Below are 21,219 nucleotides of genomic sequence, written 5' to 3' on the forward strand. Positions count from 1 at the left end.
TCTAGCCAGGGCCCCCTGGTTAACCCTTTCAGCTCTGGCCAAATCTGCTTCTCAGCCTTTCTTCTGCCTCCAAAGCATCAGTTTCCTTGAAGTCAAACACAAATTATCCATTGTACCTTTAGTTCATAGGTAGAAATGTAATTTCTAAGCTCAGAAAATACATATAAGACCAGGAATTTTCTCACTTCACATGTGAATATTAATAATTGCAGGAAAATGAATCATGCAGAGCTTTATTCCTTAACTTGACTATCCACAGTGATGTGTCCAGGTGTCTAAGGGCAGGTCCTCAGGCTCTCCCCAGGTAGCTACAATCAGGTGAAGCGATTTGGCCTGCCAGCTGATGAGAACTCACCGGGTGGGTTTCAGCCACCTGGCAGCGCCTCAGTAGCCAGAGAGGCTAAAGGTGATTCTCTGAGCAGTGGGTTTCAACATTTAAGGGGCAGAAGAATCACCAGGGGGCAGGGGAGTAGTTGAAATGCATATTTCAAGACCCTAAAACCGTCCTGCAGGTAAAGCCTTTTTCTGGGTAAGACCAGAAACTGGAAAGGGTATTTTAATGAGCCCCATAGCTGAGTCTGAGGCAGCTGGATCCCTGACTTCTGGGTGGAGAAGAACTGATCCTCCAGATGCAGAAGGATCATCAGAAGACAGGGAGATAGTATGGTCCAGGTGCTGAAAGTTTTGAGGTTGTTAGAGAAACTGAATTTCTGGAACAGCTCGATGTAGGTTGGCACAGACGGTTTAATGTGCAGTCAGAAGCTTGGAAGAGAGTCCCACACTAAATGTGTAGGTTTTTGAGTTATCATGTGGAAGTGATAAGTCACAAGGAAAGACCTCAGTCAGAATTTAATAATCCTTCCTTAAGACCAGCAACATGTAGGGACTTCCTTGGTGGTCCAGTGGCTAAGACTCGGAGCTCCCAATGCAGGGGGCCTGGGCTTGATCCCTAGTCAGGGAACTAAGATCCCACGTGCAGCAACAAAGATCTTGCGTGCCTCAACTAAGACCCCGCAGAGCCAAATAAATAAATAAACATTTTTTAAAAAAACAAAAAAAAAGGATCAGCAACGTGCAGAGTAACCCTGTCACTTACTAACTTTGTGACCTCTAAAAGTCACTTTATCTCACTAAGCCTGTTTCCTCCTCTGTGAAATGGCTAAAATAACAACAACCTACTCTCACACAGCTGCTGTGAGGTAACAGATGTGAACATGCTTTTTAAACTGCGCGGCTCTGATGGTAATCATTTTGTAATGTATAGAAATATCAAATCACTATGTTGTGTACCTGGAACTAACATAATGTTTTTGGCCAATTATACCCCAGTTAAAAAATAAATAAAATAGGGCTTCCCTGGTGGCGCAGTGGTTGGGAGTCTGCCTGCCAACGCTGGGGACACGGGTTCGAGCCCTGACCCGGGAGGGTCCCACGTGCCGCGGAGCAGCTAGGCCCGTGCTCCACAACTGCTGAGCCTGAGCTCTGGGGCCCGCGGGCCACAACTGCTGGGCCCACGTGCCATGGCTGCTGGGGCCTGCGCGCCTGGGGCCCGTGCTCCGCAGCGGGAGAGGCCACGACGATGAGAGGCCCACACACCGCGGCGAGGGGTAGCCCCCGCTCGCCGCAACTGGAGAGGGCCCGCGCACAGCAACGAGGGCCCAACACAGCCAAAAATAAATAAATAAATAAGTTTATTAAAAAATTAAATAAATAAATAAAATAAAAATAAATTACACAGCTCCACAACAAGGGAAGGCACGGTCACTTTCACTCCCACGCACCAAAAGCTGGGCTCTGCGGCTCTGTCCTCTCAGCTTTCATGTTCTGTGTACCCCTTGCTGCTGGCACTTTTCATAAGCTTCTTGTCTATACACCTGATATTCCTCCACCATGCACCCTGAGTTCCTTGAAAGCAGATACCAACCTATACTTTTTTAAACGTTGTGCTGGCCTGAGCGCTTGTGTTCCCCTCCAAATTCATATGTTGAAGCCCTACCCCACAATGTGACTATATTTGGACATAGGGCCTGTGAGGTGATAAAAGTTAAATGAGGTTGTAAAGGTGGGGCCCTCATCGACAGGGCTGGTGCCCTTGTAAGAAAAGGAGGAGACACCAGAGCTCTCTCTCCACCATGTGAGGACATAGCAAGACGGTGGCCATATACAAGCCAGAAAGAGGATTCTCACCAGACACCAACCCTGCTGGCACCTTGACCTTGGAATTCCAGCCTACAGACTGTGAGAAATAGATTTCTATTGTTTAAGCTACCCAGTCTGTGGTATTTTCTTATGGCATCCTGAGCAAACTAAGACAAACCTCTTTTAACATACAGCATAGGACTGATTATGCAGTGAAGACTCAATAAATGAGTAGCAAAGGGGCAAAGTTCAAAGATTACCCCAAAACATCATTTTCTTCAGGCATGAATGCTTCTTCCACAACAACACAATCTTTCAGAGTCTAGTAAGTAGTGGCGAAGTAGATCACTCTAGATGGCAGTCAATTTCCTTGCACACTGGTATGCAGAGGTGCCCATGGGAAATGACAAGGCCTAAAAAGTGGAAGGGGGGTTGCTATGGACTGAACTGTGCCCCTCCCAAATTTGTATGTTGAAGCCCTCACCTCTAATGTGCCTGTATTTGGAGGTAGGGCTGTTAGGAGGTAATTAGGGTTAGATGAGATCCTAAGGGTGGAGTCCTTATCCAATAGGATTGGTGGCATTAGAAGAAGAGGAAGAGAGAGAGAAGGCAGCCGTCTATAAGCCAGGAAGAGAGGCCTCACCAGAACCAACCACGTCGGCACCCTGATCTCAGACTTTCAGCCTCCAGAAGTGTGAGAAAGTGTCTGTTGTTTGAGCCACCCAGCCTATGCTATTTTGTTGTGGCACCCTAAACAGACTGAGACAGGTTTGGGTGCCTAGCAGTGAGGTGCTACTGTAACAAATACCTAAAAGTATGGAGGCGGCTTTGGAACTGGGTAATGGGTAGAGGCTGGAGGAGTTCTGAGATGTATACAAGAAATACAGATGTTAAAGGTTGTGAAATAAAATTCATATTTTACGGCAAGACAAGAAAAATTTAAACATAGAACTTCTTCTCTGCTCTTTGGCCTCCTCTCTCCCCACACTGTGCTTTGTGTATCTGCCTTATGCATCGACCAAACCTCTCCCATTGGTAGGAATACCTGTTCAACCATAAAGAGCAACATTCTCCTAGCATCAAGACGACTCCCTCCTTAAAAGATAACATTCCTTCTTGATCTCGTAAGGGGTCACATGACCCACCAGGATGATGCTTAGATCTGGATTATGTAAACTGTCAATAACACGTCATTTGATGTACAGCCCTCTGTCTCAAAATAACTTATGTAACTGTGCCTTGATTTCTAACCAGTGGAACAGTTCTCAGAGCTTTCTGAGATGCTCTTCCTGGGCTATAATCCTCAAATTTGGCTCGAATAAAATTTTCCAATTCTTTCTTTGATCCACTGATTTTTTTCAATATAAATTTATTTATTTATTTATTTATCATTTTTGGCTGCGTTGGGTCTTCGTTGCTGCACGCGGGCTTTCTCTAGTTGCGGTGAGCGGGGGCTACTCTTTGTTACAGTGAGTGGGCTTCTCATTGCGGTGGCTTCTCTTGTTGCGGAGCAAGGGCTCTAAGCGCACAGGCTTCAGTAATTGTGACACACGGGCTCAGTAGTTGTGGCACACAGGCTCACTACTTGTGGCTCGCGGGCTCTAGAGCGCACAGGCTTCAGTAATTGTGACACACGGGCACAGTAGTTGTGGCACATGGGCTTAGCTGCTCCGCAGCATGTGGGATCTTCCCGGACCAGGGCTCGAACCCGTGTCTCCTGCATTGGCAGGAGGATTCTTAACCACTGCACCACCAGAGAAGCACACTACTGATTAATTTTTTGTCAACAGGGTGATTCTGGCAAAGGCTCAAAGACAAGAGAGAGCTGGAGAGAAAGCTTCCATCTTCTTAGAGAACACAGAAATAATCATGAATACAATGCTGTTAGAAAGATGGACATTAAAGGCCACTCTGACAAAGTCTCAGATGGAAAGGAGGAACAGTTCCTTGGAAACTGCAGGAAAGGTGATCCTTGTTATAAAGAGGCAAAGAATTTGGCTGAATTGTTTGTGTTCTAGTGTTCTGTGGAAGGTCTAGTTTGCGAGCAATGATACTGGGTATTTAGCTGAGAATTCCAAGCAAAGTGTTTAAGGAGAGGCTTGGCTCTTCCTGACTGCTTACAGTAACATATAAGAAGAGAGGGATGAACTGAAGAAGGAGTCGTTAAGCAAAAGGAACTAGAACTTGAAGATTTGGAAAATTCTCAGCCTGTCCATATTGCAAGAAAGAAGAAAGTATGTGCTGGAGAGAACACCAAGGGTGTGGCTGGCCTATCACTCAGTAAAGAGTTTACAGGATTATGTGAGCAGAAACACTGCCAATTTGAACTGAAGGAGCTGAGACAGGACCAAACGAAGGAAGGCTGTCAGACTCCTTGGATTTGACAGGACAGAGTGTACAGCTATTTGGCTGTGAATATGCACTATTCTTCTAGTAGAGAAGAGAATGACCCCAGTGGTGATTCAGAGATCACCAGGGCCACTGCCTCAGTTTCAACAGGCCACACTGGCCTTCACCCCAAAACCTTGAGGGCAAGACCGCCCTGCAGAGCCCTGGTGGCCTAACTGACAGAGCTGTGGAGGAAGGGCCACTGCCCCAGCAGGTCTGCAAGGCAAAGCATCTAACCAAAGAGGATTATTCTCAAGCCTTAAGATGTGATGGCGGCTTCCCTGGTGGTGCAGTGGTTAAGAATCCGCCTGCCAATGCAGGGGACACAGGTTCGAGCCCTGGCCCGGGAAGATCCCACATGCTGCGGAGCAGCTAAGCCCATGCGCCACAACTACTGAGCCTGCGCTCTAGAGCCCGCGAGCCACAACTACTGAGCTCGCATGCCACAACTACTGAAGTCCACGCCCCTAGAGCCCGGCTTCACAAGAGAAGCCACCGCAATGAGAAGCCCACGCACCGCAACAAAGAGTAGCCCCCGCACTGCAACGAAGAGTAGCCCCTGCTCGCCACAACTAGAGAAAGCCCACACGCAGCAACGAAGACCCAATGCAGCCAAAAATAAATAAATAAAATAAATAAATTTGTTTTAAAAAAAAAAAGATCTGATGGAATTCGCCTTACTAGGTTTGGGACTTGCTTGGGACCCATCACACTTTCTTTTTTTTTCCTATTTCTCTCTTCTGGAATGGGAATGTCTATCCTGTGCCTGTCCCACCATTGTAGCTTGCATATAACTTGTCTGGTTTCACAGGTTCAAGCAGGAAAGGAATTGTTCCTCAGGATGTATCATATCTATCTGATTTAGATGATATTTAAATGAGATTTTGGACCTTAGACTTTAGAGTTGATGTTGGAATGAGTTAAAATTTGGGGGGCTGTTGGGATGGAATGAATGTATTTTGCATGTGAGAAAGACATGAATTTGGGGGACCAGGGGTAGAATACTATTGATTGAATTGTGTCTCTTCCCCCAAATTCATACGTTGAAGCCCTGACCCCCTAATGTGATTATTTTTGGAGACAGGGATTTTAGGAGGTAAAGTTAAATGAGGTCATAAGGGTGGTGTCCATATCTGATAGGGTGGTCTTATAAGAAGAGAAAGATCATTCTCTTTACCATGTGCACATGCACACACTGAAGAAAAGCCACAGGAAGACTTAGTGAGAATGCAGCCACCTGCAAGCCAGGAAGAGGGCTCTCCCCAGAACAGAGTCAGCGGGCACTTTGATCTTGGATTTCCAGCCTCCAGAGCTGTGAGAAATAAACTTGTGTTGCTTAAGCCACCCAGTCTGCAGCATTTTGTTATGGCAGCTCCAACTGACTAATGTGGGGTGGGCGGGGGAATGGGACCTGAATGACTAGGGGCTATAATTACTGATCATGTAAAAAGCTGAAAAAATAAAAAGATAAATAAACTTTAATCGTGTGGACTATCCCAGGAAAAATTTAAGATTTTAAACTCTGTGGTTAGTTTGGCCAATTTTTTACAGTTTGGCCAATTTTTTACAATTTGATTGGTATGCTTTCAAAAAAAATTGTGATATATTCACATACCATAAAATTCACCCTTTTAAGTTGTACAGTTCAGTGAGTTTTAGTAGTAATTTGTATTACTATTTTCTTCCTTTTTTTCTTTTTTTAAAAAAAATCTGGATGACTTTTGAGGCAGTTCTGAACAGAAAAGGAATGAATTTTCCTTCACAGCTGAGAAGGCCTGTTAAAGCGAGCCGACTGTACTGCTAAAGCCCCCATGGCACCCGAGCCCCGGTCCATCTCCCGGCAACGCCCTTGCCGCCAGGCGGCCTCGCTCCTTACCCAGCATGGCGAGGAGCAGGCCCACGATGCGCGGGTGGGCGGCGATGGCTGGGCCCACGCTCGGGTGGATGGCCAGGTTGGCGAGCACGCGGGTCAGCTTGATGAGCACGTCCTCCGCCTGGGCCGGCCTCGGCGCCTTGGGCCTCTCTTCTCCTTCCCCCAGGGGCTTCTGGGAATGCAGATCCAGTGTGTAGAACGTATGGAATAAAGACAGCAGAGTTGGGATGCTCCCTTTCTCTTTGGAAAACTGCTCACGAGCCTGGTTATTTTTCGCTGTCAGGTTGCCAAGAATAAAAACAATACGAACGACTAAATCCTGCAATAAATTAAAGACAGAGAGTCACAAGACCAAAGGGGTTGGGACAAGTTGTTGGGAAGAGGACAGTATTTAATTAATTCACAATTTAATTAATAGTAAAATGGAACACATCTGGCTTCTTCTGACTTGTACAGTATTTGATTCCCAAGACTGGTGCAAAGTGACAGAGGAGATTAAAAGCATTTGGCAACAATGAAAGAATACAACTGACTGATGCTGTTAGCAAGGTCTATTAACTTCAGATCCTTCATCTGAAATTCTGGCTGGCCTTTTTTTTTTTTCCTGGAGAACAATTAGTTGAGCGGGATGACATTACTAACAATGTGTCATATAAATCTAAGTCTTGACCCAAACAGGTTTCTTGAGACCCAAATCTTTTCCTAAAAGTTCACCTCCTGCTGAAGCACTGTGTTTCTAAACCGGGTGTTTGCCCCATAGTGGCTAATCAGCTTGTGTTACAGCAGGGTTTCTCAGCCTGGGCACTGCTGACTTTGGGGGCTGGATAATTCTTTGCTATGGTGGGCTGTTTATGTTTAGTGGCATTCCTTTCCTACTAGATACCAGAAGCACTTCCCCAGATACCACAACGGAAAATGTTTCAACGTCCCCTAGGGGCAAAATGGCCCCCAGGTGAGAACCACTGTTACAAAGTGTTCACCACTTTAAAGCAGTATTTGTCTTTCTTGACCAGGGTAGTGGTTACATGCGTGACACTTTTATAACTGTTTGCTAAATGGTACAAATGTGTTTTGCGCACTTTTCTGTATATAAGCCATATTTCACAATAAATAAACGTTTCTAAAAAATCCCAAGCTGAGAACACTGTACAACTGAAGAAGAAACAGAAACAATTATGTTCTTAATTCGACAACAGCGGGCAGACATACCAGTTCGGTTGTTAAAGGAACACTTACTGAGGGGCTACAACTGGCCAGAGCGCTAAGGCTCACTGCGCAGGCGCTGTGCTATTTACAGACAAGAAACTGGCTTGGAGAAGCCGCCTTGGTCACAGCCAGTGAGGGGTGGAGTCAGGATTTGAACCCAGGATTTTTACCCAGACCTGGAGTCCTTCCTACACCCATGCCTCTCACGGGGCCTGTTATTTACGAACCTCCTCCTTCGCCTACCCTGCTTTCAGAGCAGTGAAGGAATTATCTCCTTTTAAATGTAAATATGTCACCAGGAGGGATTCTGATAAACCCTAATTTATCAGATCTGTGGTCAGCAATAGCCTTAAGGAACTGGGACAAAGGGCAAAGGGCGGGGCTGGTTTTTCTCCAGGTGGGACCTGGGGGATGGGAGCAGCACTGAGCACTGTGTGTGGCCTAGAGAGAGTGGGTGATCCAGGACAAAGGACGAGACACTGGGGTTTGCGTGGGTCTGCTCCGCCAATACCAACTTGTTCCTGATTGTTCCTGAAAAAGTTTTCCCTGGCCCTGGTGAAGAAGCAGCCAGGCTGCTGCTTGTGAAGCTGGGAATCATTTGCCAACATTAAGAAAGGACGGAGTCTAACACGATGCGCTGGCCCAGGAGAGCATTCACAGGGGGAAAACCCTCAGCTGGGCAGTGTGCAACCAATCACAGCAGGCGGTCCAGTCAGGGTACCCACTCCTGCCCCCACCCCAACTGGAATGCTAGTCCTTGGGTATATTTTGAATGCTGGGGTCTGGGGGAAATACACACACACAAACAAGGATAAGGCAAAGCGCTCTGAAGAGTCAGAATCGACTTGAGAAGACAAGGCTAATGCATGAGGGGACACAGCAAAGACTGAAAGGTTAATAAGGAAGAAGCTAGACACCTTAGGGGATTACGACTCCCAGCAAGAGAGCCAGGCAGCCTGCGTCACATTTCACTTAGCTTCTTTGTGACTCAATTAGCTCATCTGTAAAATGGGGGGAATACTGTGTTGCAAAATTAAGACAAAACAGATAAAGCACAGGGACTTCCCTGGTGGCTCAGTGGTTAAGAATCCACCTGCCAATGCAGGGGGACATGGGTTTGAGCCGTGGTCTGGGAAGATCCCACATGCCACAGAGCAACTAAGCCCGTGCGCCACAACTACTGAGCCTGCACACCTAGAGCCCATGCTCCGCAACAAGAGAAGCCACCGCAATGAGAAGCCAGCACACCGCAACGAAGAGTAGCAAGCCCCGCGTACAGCAACGAAGACCCAACGCAGCCAAAAATAAATAAAAATAAAAATAAATTCATTAAAAAAAAAAAAAAGATAAAGCACAGATTGTGGTGAGTGATGATTCAGGCACTGTTTTGCGGGGGGGGGGTTTTTTGGCTGCACCACGTGGCTTGTGGGATCTCAGTTCTCCGACCAGGGATTGAACTCGGGCCACGAGAGCGCCGAATCCCAACCACTGGACCACGAGGGAACTCCCCTCAGGCACTGTTAAGAACCCTTTACTATCAATAAAAGGTTAGTAGCGTTAACCGTGGGAAGTTCAACCTTGAAAAATGAATGAAAACGGAGATGTGGCGGGGAACACAGGTGGGTTGGCACGGGCAAAAGGAGCATGTCTTGAGAAAGAGGACCTAGAGCAGTCCCTTTCCGTGGCCTGGGGTCACCTTGTTTGTGTCTGATCACCAGACAGTTCCCTAAAGAAGCCGAAGCCTGTGGGCCTTAAATCTAAACCAAGCACACAAAGTTTCGTTACAATACTCCAGTCTCCCTTCGCGTGGAACCAATGGTTACTTCATGTAATTCCCGACGGTGCAGGCCCCTCCCTGGGCTCTGGAAGGAGAGCACTCCTCCACCCTGGCAACACCCAGCAACAGAGCAGACCATTTTCCAACCAGGACAGAGGCTATTTCTGAGAATTAGGCTCCCTGAAGGAAAATTCCACTGTATCTTCTAAATTGAGGAATATGAGCTTTTCACACACACTGATACAAGATTTCTGATTAAAGACACTCTACACTAGTCCTACCTCTGAAAATTGTAATAATTACTATTACTACTCATAGTAGTAGCAGCAACTAATACATTGTGTATATGATGCACCAGGCACTGTTCCAAGCACCTAGGTACACAAATTAACTACTTCGCTAAAAGTGACAATTTGCAGCTCTTTAATTTGAACAAAACGTTCCCAATCTCCACAATCTGGATAGCCACCTCCCTCATGCCTTAGACAGCAGTTATGGCTAATATTTTTGGACTTCCTTGTATTCCCTGGATTGTGCTCCTATTTCCACAAAAGCACTTTAAGCAAGTCAGGAAAGACATGATCAGTGCTCTTAAATGACTTCATAAAGAATACGATAAATAATTGCATTCTATTGGTTAAATCATTACCAGGACTAATCAAGTTACCTCCTAAAATGTCACTGCCGTCTTCTGAAGGATGCTAGACTAATTTTTTCTCCTTTCTCCCTCTTCCTAGCTCTGCTGCTTTACCTCCACCTCTGATGTTTGTTTTTCTGGTTGGTCTAACTCAGAAGGCTTCTCTGACCCGGTACCACCTCCACCTGTCCCTGCTGATTTGCTGACCAGATCCCTGGCTGCAGGTAAAAAAAAGCAGGTTTCCTTAGAGGTCCTCATTCTTCATAATTCAAATGACCTCTACCCACTGTCACATGTGGTCAAATCTGGGAAGACTGAGTGCTGCTTTTCTTGTCTGAAAAATTCCCTCAGGCCCCTTCCACTTCTAAAATTCTTTGATTCAAATATCTCTGTGGGTCCTAACATGGCACAGATTACTAAGCCTGATGTGGGAAGAAGAAACTCTAGGCTTCAGGGCAGGAAGAGTTAACCCTGCCGCAGTACCTCTCTCCCTTCCTTCAGATGGAAAAAGGAGGGGGTGGTTCCTGGCAGCAGTGGTGCCAACTGAAGGATGGCATGCAGAATCAACAAATGGGCTGGCAGATTGCAGCACCAAACTTCCAGCAACTGCTATGCTTGCTGTTTCTGTCCTCTTTCTCAGGGTTGGCTAAGGCATCTTTTTTTTTTTTCTCCCCCCATCCCCTCTCTCAAATATATTCTCTGTGAATCGAGGGAATAGGCCAGAAGAGCAGCAGTCTCACAGGAGGCTGGCAGAGGTGGTGTTTCCTTACTCCCATGCCAGCGCTTGTCTGGACTCATCTGGAATCTGGAACAAGGAGGCTGACCAAGAGGGCTTAGCAGGGCCCCTTAGCTCCCTGCGGGTGGCCTCTGCGCTGCGCAGAGCACTGCCCCTGGATGGTGTTACGGAGAGGTTGTTTATTGTTCCACAGCCCAATCTATCTCAAGCCTACCAAACGTCACTTAATTAAAATCCTGTAAAGATTTGAAAAATTAAGCAAAGGCCAAAATCATCAATCTGTAGAGAAACAATTTGCAGAAAACGATTTCATCGAGGGGCCATTCTCCTTTGAGGTACAGAGGCTCTCCTTTATTCTTAGACAACATCTGAGAACCACCTATAAATCAACACTGCACTTTTATAGCCTTCTTATTAAACTGAACACAAAGTTGCATATTCATACCACAACTATGTAGTTTTGAAACAGCAAAATGAAGATGAATCAGGAGACAGAATCTTATTTTTCTTTTTTAAGAAGGCAGTCTAGTATAACCAGTTCATATCGACTCTGATTTTGCTTGAAATGGAATCAGCCCAGCAACAGCTCCGGCCAACCAGGGCTCAGACAGGTACACCTACTGGACAAAGCCTGACTCAACTGTGCATCCCAGGTACAGCCTGTGGGATGTTCTCTTTGGTTGAGCATAAGCTATGCCCTCATGAGCAAGCACGTTACTCAATCTGAATGGGCTCCTCAGGCCTGTAAATAAAATTAACTGGAACAAAACAAGGAGCAGGACACTGCTGAAAAGAGTGGTCTCTGTCAAGTTCCAGCAGCAGCCCCCGTGTTGACTGTTACCTTCCATGTGAGAAAGACTGGCCTGAAGTCAATGGAGGAGATTCCCCCCTACTCAGAGATGTAGAAACTGAGGCTTCAAGAGGCTCCCTGGCCCCAAAGTCCCACACTGGGGAAGAGAAGAGGCAGGACTTGGACACTCACTTCTGTACTCACAGATGGATTCCAAAAGCACCTCAGCGCACCTGCTCATCTTCCCCAGGCTCAGCCCCAGAGGCATCTGCCATTCCTCCCTATCTCACTCCCCTCAGCAACCAGTCACCCAGCTCCCTCCAACCCGTCATTTCAAAATCACCCCTGGCTCCCCCGTCTGTAGACCCTTGTCAGAGACCCTTGACGGGCTCCTCCCTCTGTGACCAAGGTCAACTCCACTTCTTGAAGCGCAGCTCTTACGTCATCCCCTTGCTCAAAAACATCCACTGCCTATTAAATGCCAAAGCCAGCATCTAATGCACCATCTGGCCCCATGTGACCACTTCTACATTGCCTCACGTTATTCCCCACCCACGGCCCACCAATGGGATCGCACTCCTCCCCCACTCCCACACCCTTCCTACCGTAGTACCTTAAAATAACCCTTAAAATAGCCCACGTGCATCATGTTGACCATGGGGAAGGAACCATATCGAGCTGTCACAGAAAGAATCAACCATGTTCAGCAGACTCCATTACTTACTTGGGAGAGGACTACTTCTTCTAAGTCAAGGAAAACATTTGAGAAAGGTTTTCAAGAATGGGTTGAAATTGAAAGAGCTGTAAACGTACTTAAAATCAGAACCCTCTCTTAACCAGAAAATTAAACTAATCAAGATGCCCTGTTTAAATCTGGGTTAAAAAGTTCTCATGCGATCTGGATCTGAGAGCTCCATCAGGATTTGCAATTTGCAACATTTATCCAACTTCTCACCCTCAAACAAAACCCCAACATTAATTGAGCTTATAGGTGGCTTGAAGAACAGATAAATTTTACCAATTGGGAAGACAGACTGCAGTGCTGCAGAAATGCTAATTAACCTTAGGCTACTGAAAGTGGGTCAATGGTTTGCTGAAGCGCTGAGCCACACAAAGCGGAAGAATCTGAGATGTTGGAGACTCAAAACCAGAATCTAAGTAGAAAATCATTTAAAAACCAGAAGAGGTTATCCTTGATGCTTCCATCCATCTACGCATTCCGTCAACAATCGTTTACTGAGCGCCCACTGTATGCTTCTGAATGCGGCTATCACTCAAAAGCACCAGGGCGATGCTAGAATTTCACTGGGCTCAGTTCTTTTTTAAGTCAGCAGACATAAATCAGACATTTGGGTTCCGTGCTGAGTGGGGGGAAGAGCCAGTTCCACAAGGGCAAAGCAGCAGGAGCTGGAAAGAATGAACAAGCTAAGGGCTTATTGTGCTGCCCGCCCGGTCAGGGGTACAGACCAAGGCCAAGGCCGAGAAAAGGAGCCAGCTCAGCCAAATGCTCGCAGCACCCACTGGGAATGTGCCTGCAGAGGGGCTGGGAAGAGAGCCACAGGGCGCGCTCCTGCCAGGCAGGAGGCGGAGGGCAAGCGGGGAGCCAAGTCACCATATAAAGGCACCAGGGGAAGGGGTGGAGGCGCCTCCCTCACCAATCCTCTCCGGCCCCAAAGAGGATGGAGGGGAGGGAGAGAGAGGTCGTGCTATCTCTGGCCTGCTCCTTGGCTGTGGCTGCATTGGAGGTGAACAGCTCCAAAAAGGGCAGATGTTTTTGCTTTCAGCCTATACTCTCCAGACATTCCAGGTCTCGTTTTCGACATCACGCTGCCTGAGCGCTCCAAATCAGACACTGTTCATCATGGCTGGAGACAGCTGCTTGCCCAGAAAGAGGTCTAAACGGAATGAGAGAGGCATGACTTTAAAAGCAGCACAAGCAAGGACATGTCGGGGGATTCCCAGACAGTGTTCTCTGAGATGCTGATGATTGCCCTGCATTTGGAGGTTCTGTTTAAAAAAAGAAACACAAGAAGTTGACCATATCTAAAAGTGGAGAGGGTTAGACAGACAGTTGTTCAATGGACACAAGTGATGGGAATGTAGGTAAAGGTTTTTCCTTTTGGACTGTGACCTTTGCAAAATAGTGCCAGTCGTATAAGTCTTATTTGAGGCATTTTACCAGATCTCCTGCCCAGCAGATATTTATAGAAGAAATGGGGGAAAATCCTTCCACGTTTTTCAAAAAAAGCAAACCCAAACGTATTTTGCTGAGCTGCTAAATGCGGCAACGCTGACGTCAGAGAACCTCCTGAGGCAGGTCTGCTTCGCAAGGCTGCTATGGCCGGCCCCTGCCCATGCCTTCGACACTAGGCCCATCTGTTTGCACATTTGGTTGTACCAAACGCAGTTTATACCATAAAGCATACAATATGTGCTTATTTCTAAATGAGATTTGCCATTTAATTGAATTTCAGTCAGCATTCTAAATAGATGCTTTACTTAATGTTAGAGTCTAGCTTACAAACTGCACCCAGCTGACTGAAGTGTTGCATTTTTCAGTGTCAGGTTCTGTGTGTGTGTGTGGGAACTGGGAGTTACTAGTTGGACCGTGGATCTTGGACAAATCAACCTCATAGACAGACATGAGCCAAAGAAGTTTCCCTTGTTCTCCTTGGGGAAGTCCTTCATTAGAGCTGGGAGGAGTGGATTCCTTTTCTCTGAGACTGTTGATGAACTAGAAACCCTTGGCTTATACCACAGCCATCATATTCTGACATGCCCCTGTCACTGAAGGGCTGTGCGTGGAGAGGGGTGTTATAAACCAAACCATGCGTTACTTAAAATGAACAAATCGCCCTCGACTTTATCTGTTGCAAACTTACACGGTTAAGATATGGCTATCTACGGAAATGTCGCAAAGCAGACATAAATCTTGGTGGTTGTTTCACTGACAAATGAGTCAACAGCAGCTCGTGCTTGTCTAGCTAACGGAGGATAATGAGCCCTCCCTTCTACAGCCAATTCAAGGGTCCCGTGGACCTGTGCTCACCTTTCCCCGTAGCCCACTCTGACCAGTGCCTGAAGCCCCATCGGTGCGATGGCCTACTTATCAAATTGGGCTTGGTCTCAGGATGACTTGTTTGGACACAAATCTGGCAGAGAAAATTCCTGGAAGGGTCTAATGACCCATCTCATTTTCTCTGGCTAAGAAAGTGCTCCTCAGCTATTGTTGCAAAAGGCACAAGGCATGTGGTTATCACCACTCACTGGAGAAACCTACACTAACACCTGGCATGTCTTGCTAATTTGGTTCCTACTTTGTGAGGGAGATTCAGTTTCAGCCATATGCCTGTAGAGAATGACTGACCCTGTGTGGCTGCTTTTTTTAAATCCCTTTAAAATCTCTTGAGGTTTTGTAGAAAACCCTCTGCTGTCGATATGGGGGAAAAAATTGTTTTCAGGAGCCATCTTAATAATTTATACCACAGGTTCTCAAACCTGCTCTTCATTTGAATCACCTGTGGAGCCTCTTAAAAATAGGTTCTTGAGCCCTGTCCCAGATCTGAATCAAGATCTCCCAGCTGGGGCCTGAGAACATGTATTTTATTTTTTTTATTGGAGTATAGTTGCTTTACAATATTGTGTTAGTTTCTGCTGTACAGCAAAGTGAATCAGCCACACGTATACATATATCCCCTCTTCCTTGGATTTCCTTCCCATTTAGGTCACCAGAGGGCACTGAGTAGAGTTCCCTGTGAGAACCTGTATTTTTAAAGCTCCCCAAGTTTAGGAGACACTGATTCAAATCAAGAAAGAATTAGAAATCTCACCACCTTAATACCTACTGTTTTTATAATATCATGTTTAAAAATAATATGAATCCATGTTCCTTGTAAATAATTCCCACAACACAGATGTGTAGAAAATAAAAGTGAAAATGCTCCTCCTACCCTTCATTATCAACTGACTGAATAGAGACAGATTAAGGACTTTCCAAAAAAGACCCATTCTCATACGCTGAAGTCAGACTTTACCCTTGAAAAGAGATGAATATGAATAATGTAAAAAAAAAAAAACCAGGAAAACAATTTTTACTTTTGACATTTTCTCAAACAATTTCTTTTTTTTTTTTTTTTTTTTTTTCCTTTAATGGGAAACAGCATCGGATGGGGGAGGAAATATTCTACTTCTCCCATCAGCCATCAGCTCTGGTACTACCCAGTTCCAAGCAGGATTTCCCCCCGGGTGGACTGTGGAAGTGGCTGGGCAGTTTCCTGCCAAGCTCCTCACCTGGTTGATAAAAAACACTTAAAGAGGTGTGTGTAGGTGACAGTTCATTTATTACTAGAGAGGATTTTTCTTTTTGTTTTTGTTTGTTTGTTTTAGATTTTTGTTTCTATGTTCTTCGAAAATATACTTAGCCATAACATGATTTATGATTCGTGATTTGTTATGGCTAAGGCCCAGAAAAATGAAATCTCCCAACTGCCAATGTAGTCTTCAGACTTTTAAGACAAAGGCAACACTAACCTCTCAGAAAAAAGTCTATAGACTCTTTCTGATTATTAATCCCTGGGTGATATTTGTATACATTAAGAGACTATAAAGCCTCCAAAGTACGTATGTGTCCACAATCCACGTTAGCCTTAGAGAAACATTTCCTAGAGCTGAAACAAAAATAGTTCCAGGAAGTAATAACTCTATTTTAAAAGTTGCTGGAGGACTGGTGTATGTTTCAAAGATCAGTTCAAAGCCTCAGCGTCCAAGTTAACCTCAGATGGAGCAAAGTTTGAGCCACCGAAGATTAATACACTCTCATCAGAATGTGGTGTGCGGTTTCTGAAAATCACTTTTATCTCCAGGCAAAGAGGAAAAACAAATCTTATCCGACTGGTCACCTGGGCCAAGGGGAACAGGAACCTAAGATGCTGTGCCGGTCCGAAGTAATTTAAGATCCATCATTTCTGTTTTGCCATTGTGTATGGCAGCCCAGCAATGTGAAAAATGTGGGGAAAATTATTATTTCCTCCTCCAAAGTAGGAAGAAGAAAGTAAACATTTAAGGAAGAAGTACTAGACAACTAGAAAAAAATACTGTATAATACTTTACAGATTCCAAAGCATCTCACATACTCAAAATTCATTCTTTCAGCATTTTTGTCATGAGTCTGTTATGCCAAGAATCATCTCAGGTTTATAAAGACAAAGACTGTGTCCTTAGGAAATCCCAACAGTGGGTGAGGTAGCTACGCACATGATAACATTTGGAGCATCACAGAAGAAATATTTACAAAGACCTATGAGAGCTTTTGGTTAGTGATTTTAGGAAATAGTTGGGACACATAACTACTTCCTTGTAGCCTGAACAATTTCCCTACTCTTCTAAAATATTTTGGTTTTGAGGAAAATATGAATTATATATATTTTTTCTTACTAGAAAAAAATCAAAGATGGTTCAAAACTGTAATATTTCATTCTTCTGCATAAGTAAAAGACAATATAGAGTCAAAGTATAATTTTTAAAAAGTTAACATGGCTCTCATAGAAATATAAAATTAACACATTAAAAAAATTATCTCATTTAATGAGGGAAGCCAATACAATGGTAAAGTGAGCTCCACGAACAATCAAAGAACTGGGTGTTTACAGGCATTAAAAAGAATGTTAGAATAAGATTACTAGGTTAGATACACACCTGGCTAATAGCCTAAAGGTAACAAAACATAACTTTGAGGTTATCTTGTCTACCAGAGAGAAATCTACAAATTAATGTGTAACTTTATAGTGTCTGGGTTCTAATCAAATAGTAAACAGCAAGTTTAAACAAAGATATGTTCTCCTTGAGAATTAAGCCCTGCCCATTAATGCCCCAGCATGACTTTGTCAGGACATCTAGGCTCCTACCCCACACCCTAGTTCTAAGTTTTGGTTAATTTTTCTTAATAATAGTGAAATGGTTGAGGTCAGGGACATACTGCTTGGGTCCTTAGCTCTGGCTATACTAACTGGGTGTGCTAGCTATATTAAAGTCTTCAAAATGATGCATGCAGTATGTAACCTTTTGGGATTGGCTTTTTTTCACTCAGCATAATTGGAGATTCGTCCAAGTTGTAGTGTGTATAAATAGTTCACTCTTTTTTATTGCTGAATAGCATTCCATGGTATGGACATTCCACAGTTTGTTTAGCCATTTATCCAGTGAAGGACATCTGGTTGTTTCTTGTTTTTGACTATTACATATAAAGCTGCTACAAACATTTTAAAAATAAAAATAAAATGAAGCATTGATGAGGGAAAAATTGGCTGCTCTTAGAAGGCTTCACAGAGAAGGGAACACTAGTGCTACATCTTGAAACATGAATTGGCTTTTGAAGATGAGAAGGGACAAGAGAAACTTCATCAAAGAGTCCCTCAAGCCCTTCTCTCTAAGAACCTATTCATGTTCAATTTTTAGACTATTTAGGTGTTACTTTTAACAAGTGTGGTAATGAAGTTCCCCTGCTAATTGCAAATAATTGCAAAAGACAGTTAAGGATTACCAAAGGCAAAGTTAACAACCATGGAAAGGGAGAGAGAAATCTACAAGAAGAAGACACAGACATTTAAAGAACCTTATCAATAGACTCATGCTCCCAATGTAGGACAAATAACCTCTAGAGTAACAATTAATACCTGTAATATTGACCTTTGGCATCAAGAAGAGGTTAAATTATTTTTAATATCTTCTAAGCAGGCAAGGAAATATGCAATATATTTGAATATGATTTTACCACAATGATTAAAATAATTTTGGTGATTAAGGGGATAAATTACACATTTCCTTGATGGTTCTGAAAACAACATGTTACTGTACTTAGTTTGCAAGGTGCTCTTTATTCTTCTTTGGATCAAAATAACTTTAACAGGAACACAAAATTAAAACATAAATCAATAAAGAAGAATATGCCCTTTAAACACCAATTTTGCTTTATAGACAACTATTGGTCCAAAGTGAAAAGTAGTTCAGTAAGAAGTGCCTTAAAATTTTATGCCAATTAAACTTTAAGACATTTAGTCCCTTGAACCAGAAAAAGCATATCCTTAACCCTACTGACATCTCAAGTATCTAATATTAGCAAGATACCAGGACTTTTCACTGTTTATTAAATATGACCATCATCTAAGCTACAATCAGAGAAACAGTTATGTGCTCATAATGCTGTAAGACAACAGGGCTATTTGTCAGTACTGAACTGACAAGTTTTCTTCCTTTTCAAACAAATTACGGGTTATGACATAACTTGAAATCAAACTGTAAAACAGAAGTGTTTTCTTTCATCCACATTTGAAAACATCTTCTCCAGTTACATCTAATCTAAGTCATCCATGATCAAAACACCAAAGCAAGAAAGAAACAAGGATGGTAAAATAATATTACAATTAAAACCCATAAAGGAACCCCATAAAACAAGACTACAAAATAAAATCCATAACTAAATCCCTTTTTAGATATAATATTGAAAAGTTTCTTTTAATGTTATAGCAAATTATCTTTTCTACCCTTTTAATTTTCTCCTTAAAAAAGAAAACTAGGACTAGGAGTGCCTACCTAAGCTCCTATGGGGTTATTTCACTTGTCTAAAGATTAGAGTTCTGGTAATATATTGTACCAAAATCTAAATCAATAAATGCTTAATGGACACTTAAATTAACACTGTGACTACTTTAAGGTACATTAATCAAATTCATTCTTCACCTGACACAGCAAATTCTTCTACCAGGAAATCTTTCAAGGTATGTAATTTAAAGAAAACACAAAATACATAGGGAAAAGCATCTGTAATCCAAATACTCAGAATCAGGAACTCAAGTGCCTGTTTGTGAATCAGTTTTTTAAAGTTAAATAGAAACATTAACACTTTAAGCAAAGTTTTATCATCTTTAAAATGTAGTAATGGTGTAATATGAGCATAGAAATTTCTCTACCATCTATATAACCAAAAAGACACTAGTAACCATTTAATAAATAGCTGATAATAGTGTAAAATATGACAAATTTAGTCATTCTCAGCAGAAGTACTTGGCTGGGTAAGAATAAGTTCAATGCTGTTTGTGGCAAACAGGGATTATATTTTGAGGTGGTTTTGATATGGTTAATATAAATAAACACAAAGCTTTATATTAAAATGGTCTTAGTATATACATAAATTATTTGGTTTTAAACTGGTGATACCTACTATGTGATTTTGAAAATTTACCACATTTCAAATGAATATATATTGTCTTCATGTATAAACCGTCTCCACTAAAGAGCTGATGTCACTTTAAGCATTTTATTTATATACTGCATTTAATGAATATTCAAAAACTTATAATAAAAATTAACATTTGTACTAAGTATTATAATTTTATTAAGGGGAAGTCATTTGTGAGTTCTTCCTTTTTTTTTCTTTTAAACAGCTATACACATTTTTGTCCAATCCATTAAAACCAAATTATTTCCTTTAAATACTTACCTAGAAATGTCATCTTCTAAATACAGCAGTGTCAAGGAATTAGAGAATTTCAGGGCCAGAAGAATCTTTAGACTATATCCCGCGCAGGAGATCCCAAACTTTAGTTTGCATCAGGAGTCCCTGCAGTTCTTGTTAAAGTGCAGATGGCTAGGCCCATGTGCACCCGGCTGGCTCAGCAGGCCTGCGGGGGGGGCCTGGAAATAACCCGGCTAACCCCACCGCACCCAAAGATGCCGCTCATGTATGGGTCCACAGATCACTGGGAGGAGCAACACTGGGGGGGTCCACCCACCCTGCACCCCAAATCGTGAATCCTCCTACTGCATCCACATCCTACTGAGGCCATTTCTCCCTCAAACTACTCCCTCCCCACCTCCTCCATGGAACTCTGCCTCCTGGGGAAGCTCGTTACACATCGGATGGAAGCTTCTAATAGAAACCTATACATTCAAAACATAAAGTCATTCAACGTGGGATTACACAGGGACTTCCCTGGCAGTCCAGTGGTAAAGAATCCGCCTTCCAACGCAGGGGATGCAGGTCTGATCCCTGGCCAGGGAACTAAGATTCCACATGCTGCGGGGCAACTAAGCCCGCTGGCTGCAACTACTGAGCCTACGTGCCGCAGTTAAGACCCAACGCAGCCAAATAAATAAATATTTAAAAAAACAAAAAAAACATGGGCTTACACAAATACACCAATGCAAAGACACATTGAAGAATTAAATGTATGAAAGACTGACCTGCTTCTTCTGGTATTTGTTTATCAGATTCAAAAACAAGGCATAACATCTGGAGTAGTTGGCCAAGGCTACACAGCAGTCATGATAAGTAGTAACTTTGCTGCAGAAACGTCAAATGGAAAAAATAAAAATAAACTTTGTTTTTCAATAAAGTTCACCTATACCTAGGGTCACGTTAAATGCAGACCTTCAAAGCACTGTCCTGTGCATGAAAAGCAGTCTGGAAATACTGTGCACACCAGTCCAGAGAAGCCTCAAGGAGGTGCCCTGTCTGCTCTAGACTCCGGGGGCACAGAGTGGGAGGAGGGAATATTTTTTTTCAAGTTCTTTGAAAAAGAGAAACCTGAAGCCTCTAACACTTGTACAAGGTATGAATTTACACTGCCCATGTGGTCCAGAAAACACAAGCTAAGAAATTTACACAAAATCTGGCTGG

At 43.5% G+C, this 21,219-nt stretch overlaps 1 protein-coding gene across 3 annotated transcripts in view; it reads right to left on the reverse strand.

The window, feature by feature from the left end:
• Positions 1-21,219, reverse strand: part of ARMC2 (armadillo repeat containing 2) — a 178,362-nt gene that overhangs the window by 51,051 nt on the left and 106,092 nt on the right. For all 3 annotated transcript variants that reach the window (XM_082475150.1, XM_082475148.1, XM_082475149.1), the window contains exons 13-14: positions 20,784-20,883; positions 6,404-6,719 (exon numbers count right to left, since the gene is read on the reverse strand). In XM_082475150.1, the coding sequence (XP_082331276.1) occupies positions 6,404-6,719; positions 20,784-20,883 (416 nt within the window). The remainder of the gene's footprint in view (positions 1-6,403; positions 6,720-20,783; positions 20,884-21,219) is intronic.

The sequence above is a fragment of the Balaenoptera physalus genome (assembly GCF_965194825.1).
Source record: "Balaenoptera physalus genome assembly, chromosome: 9".
NCBI classification, from domain to species: Eukaryota; Metazoa; Chordata; class Mammalia; order Artiodactyla; family Balaenopteridae; genus Balaenoptera; species Balaenoptera physalus.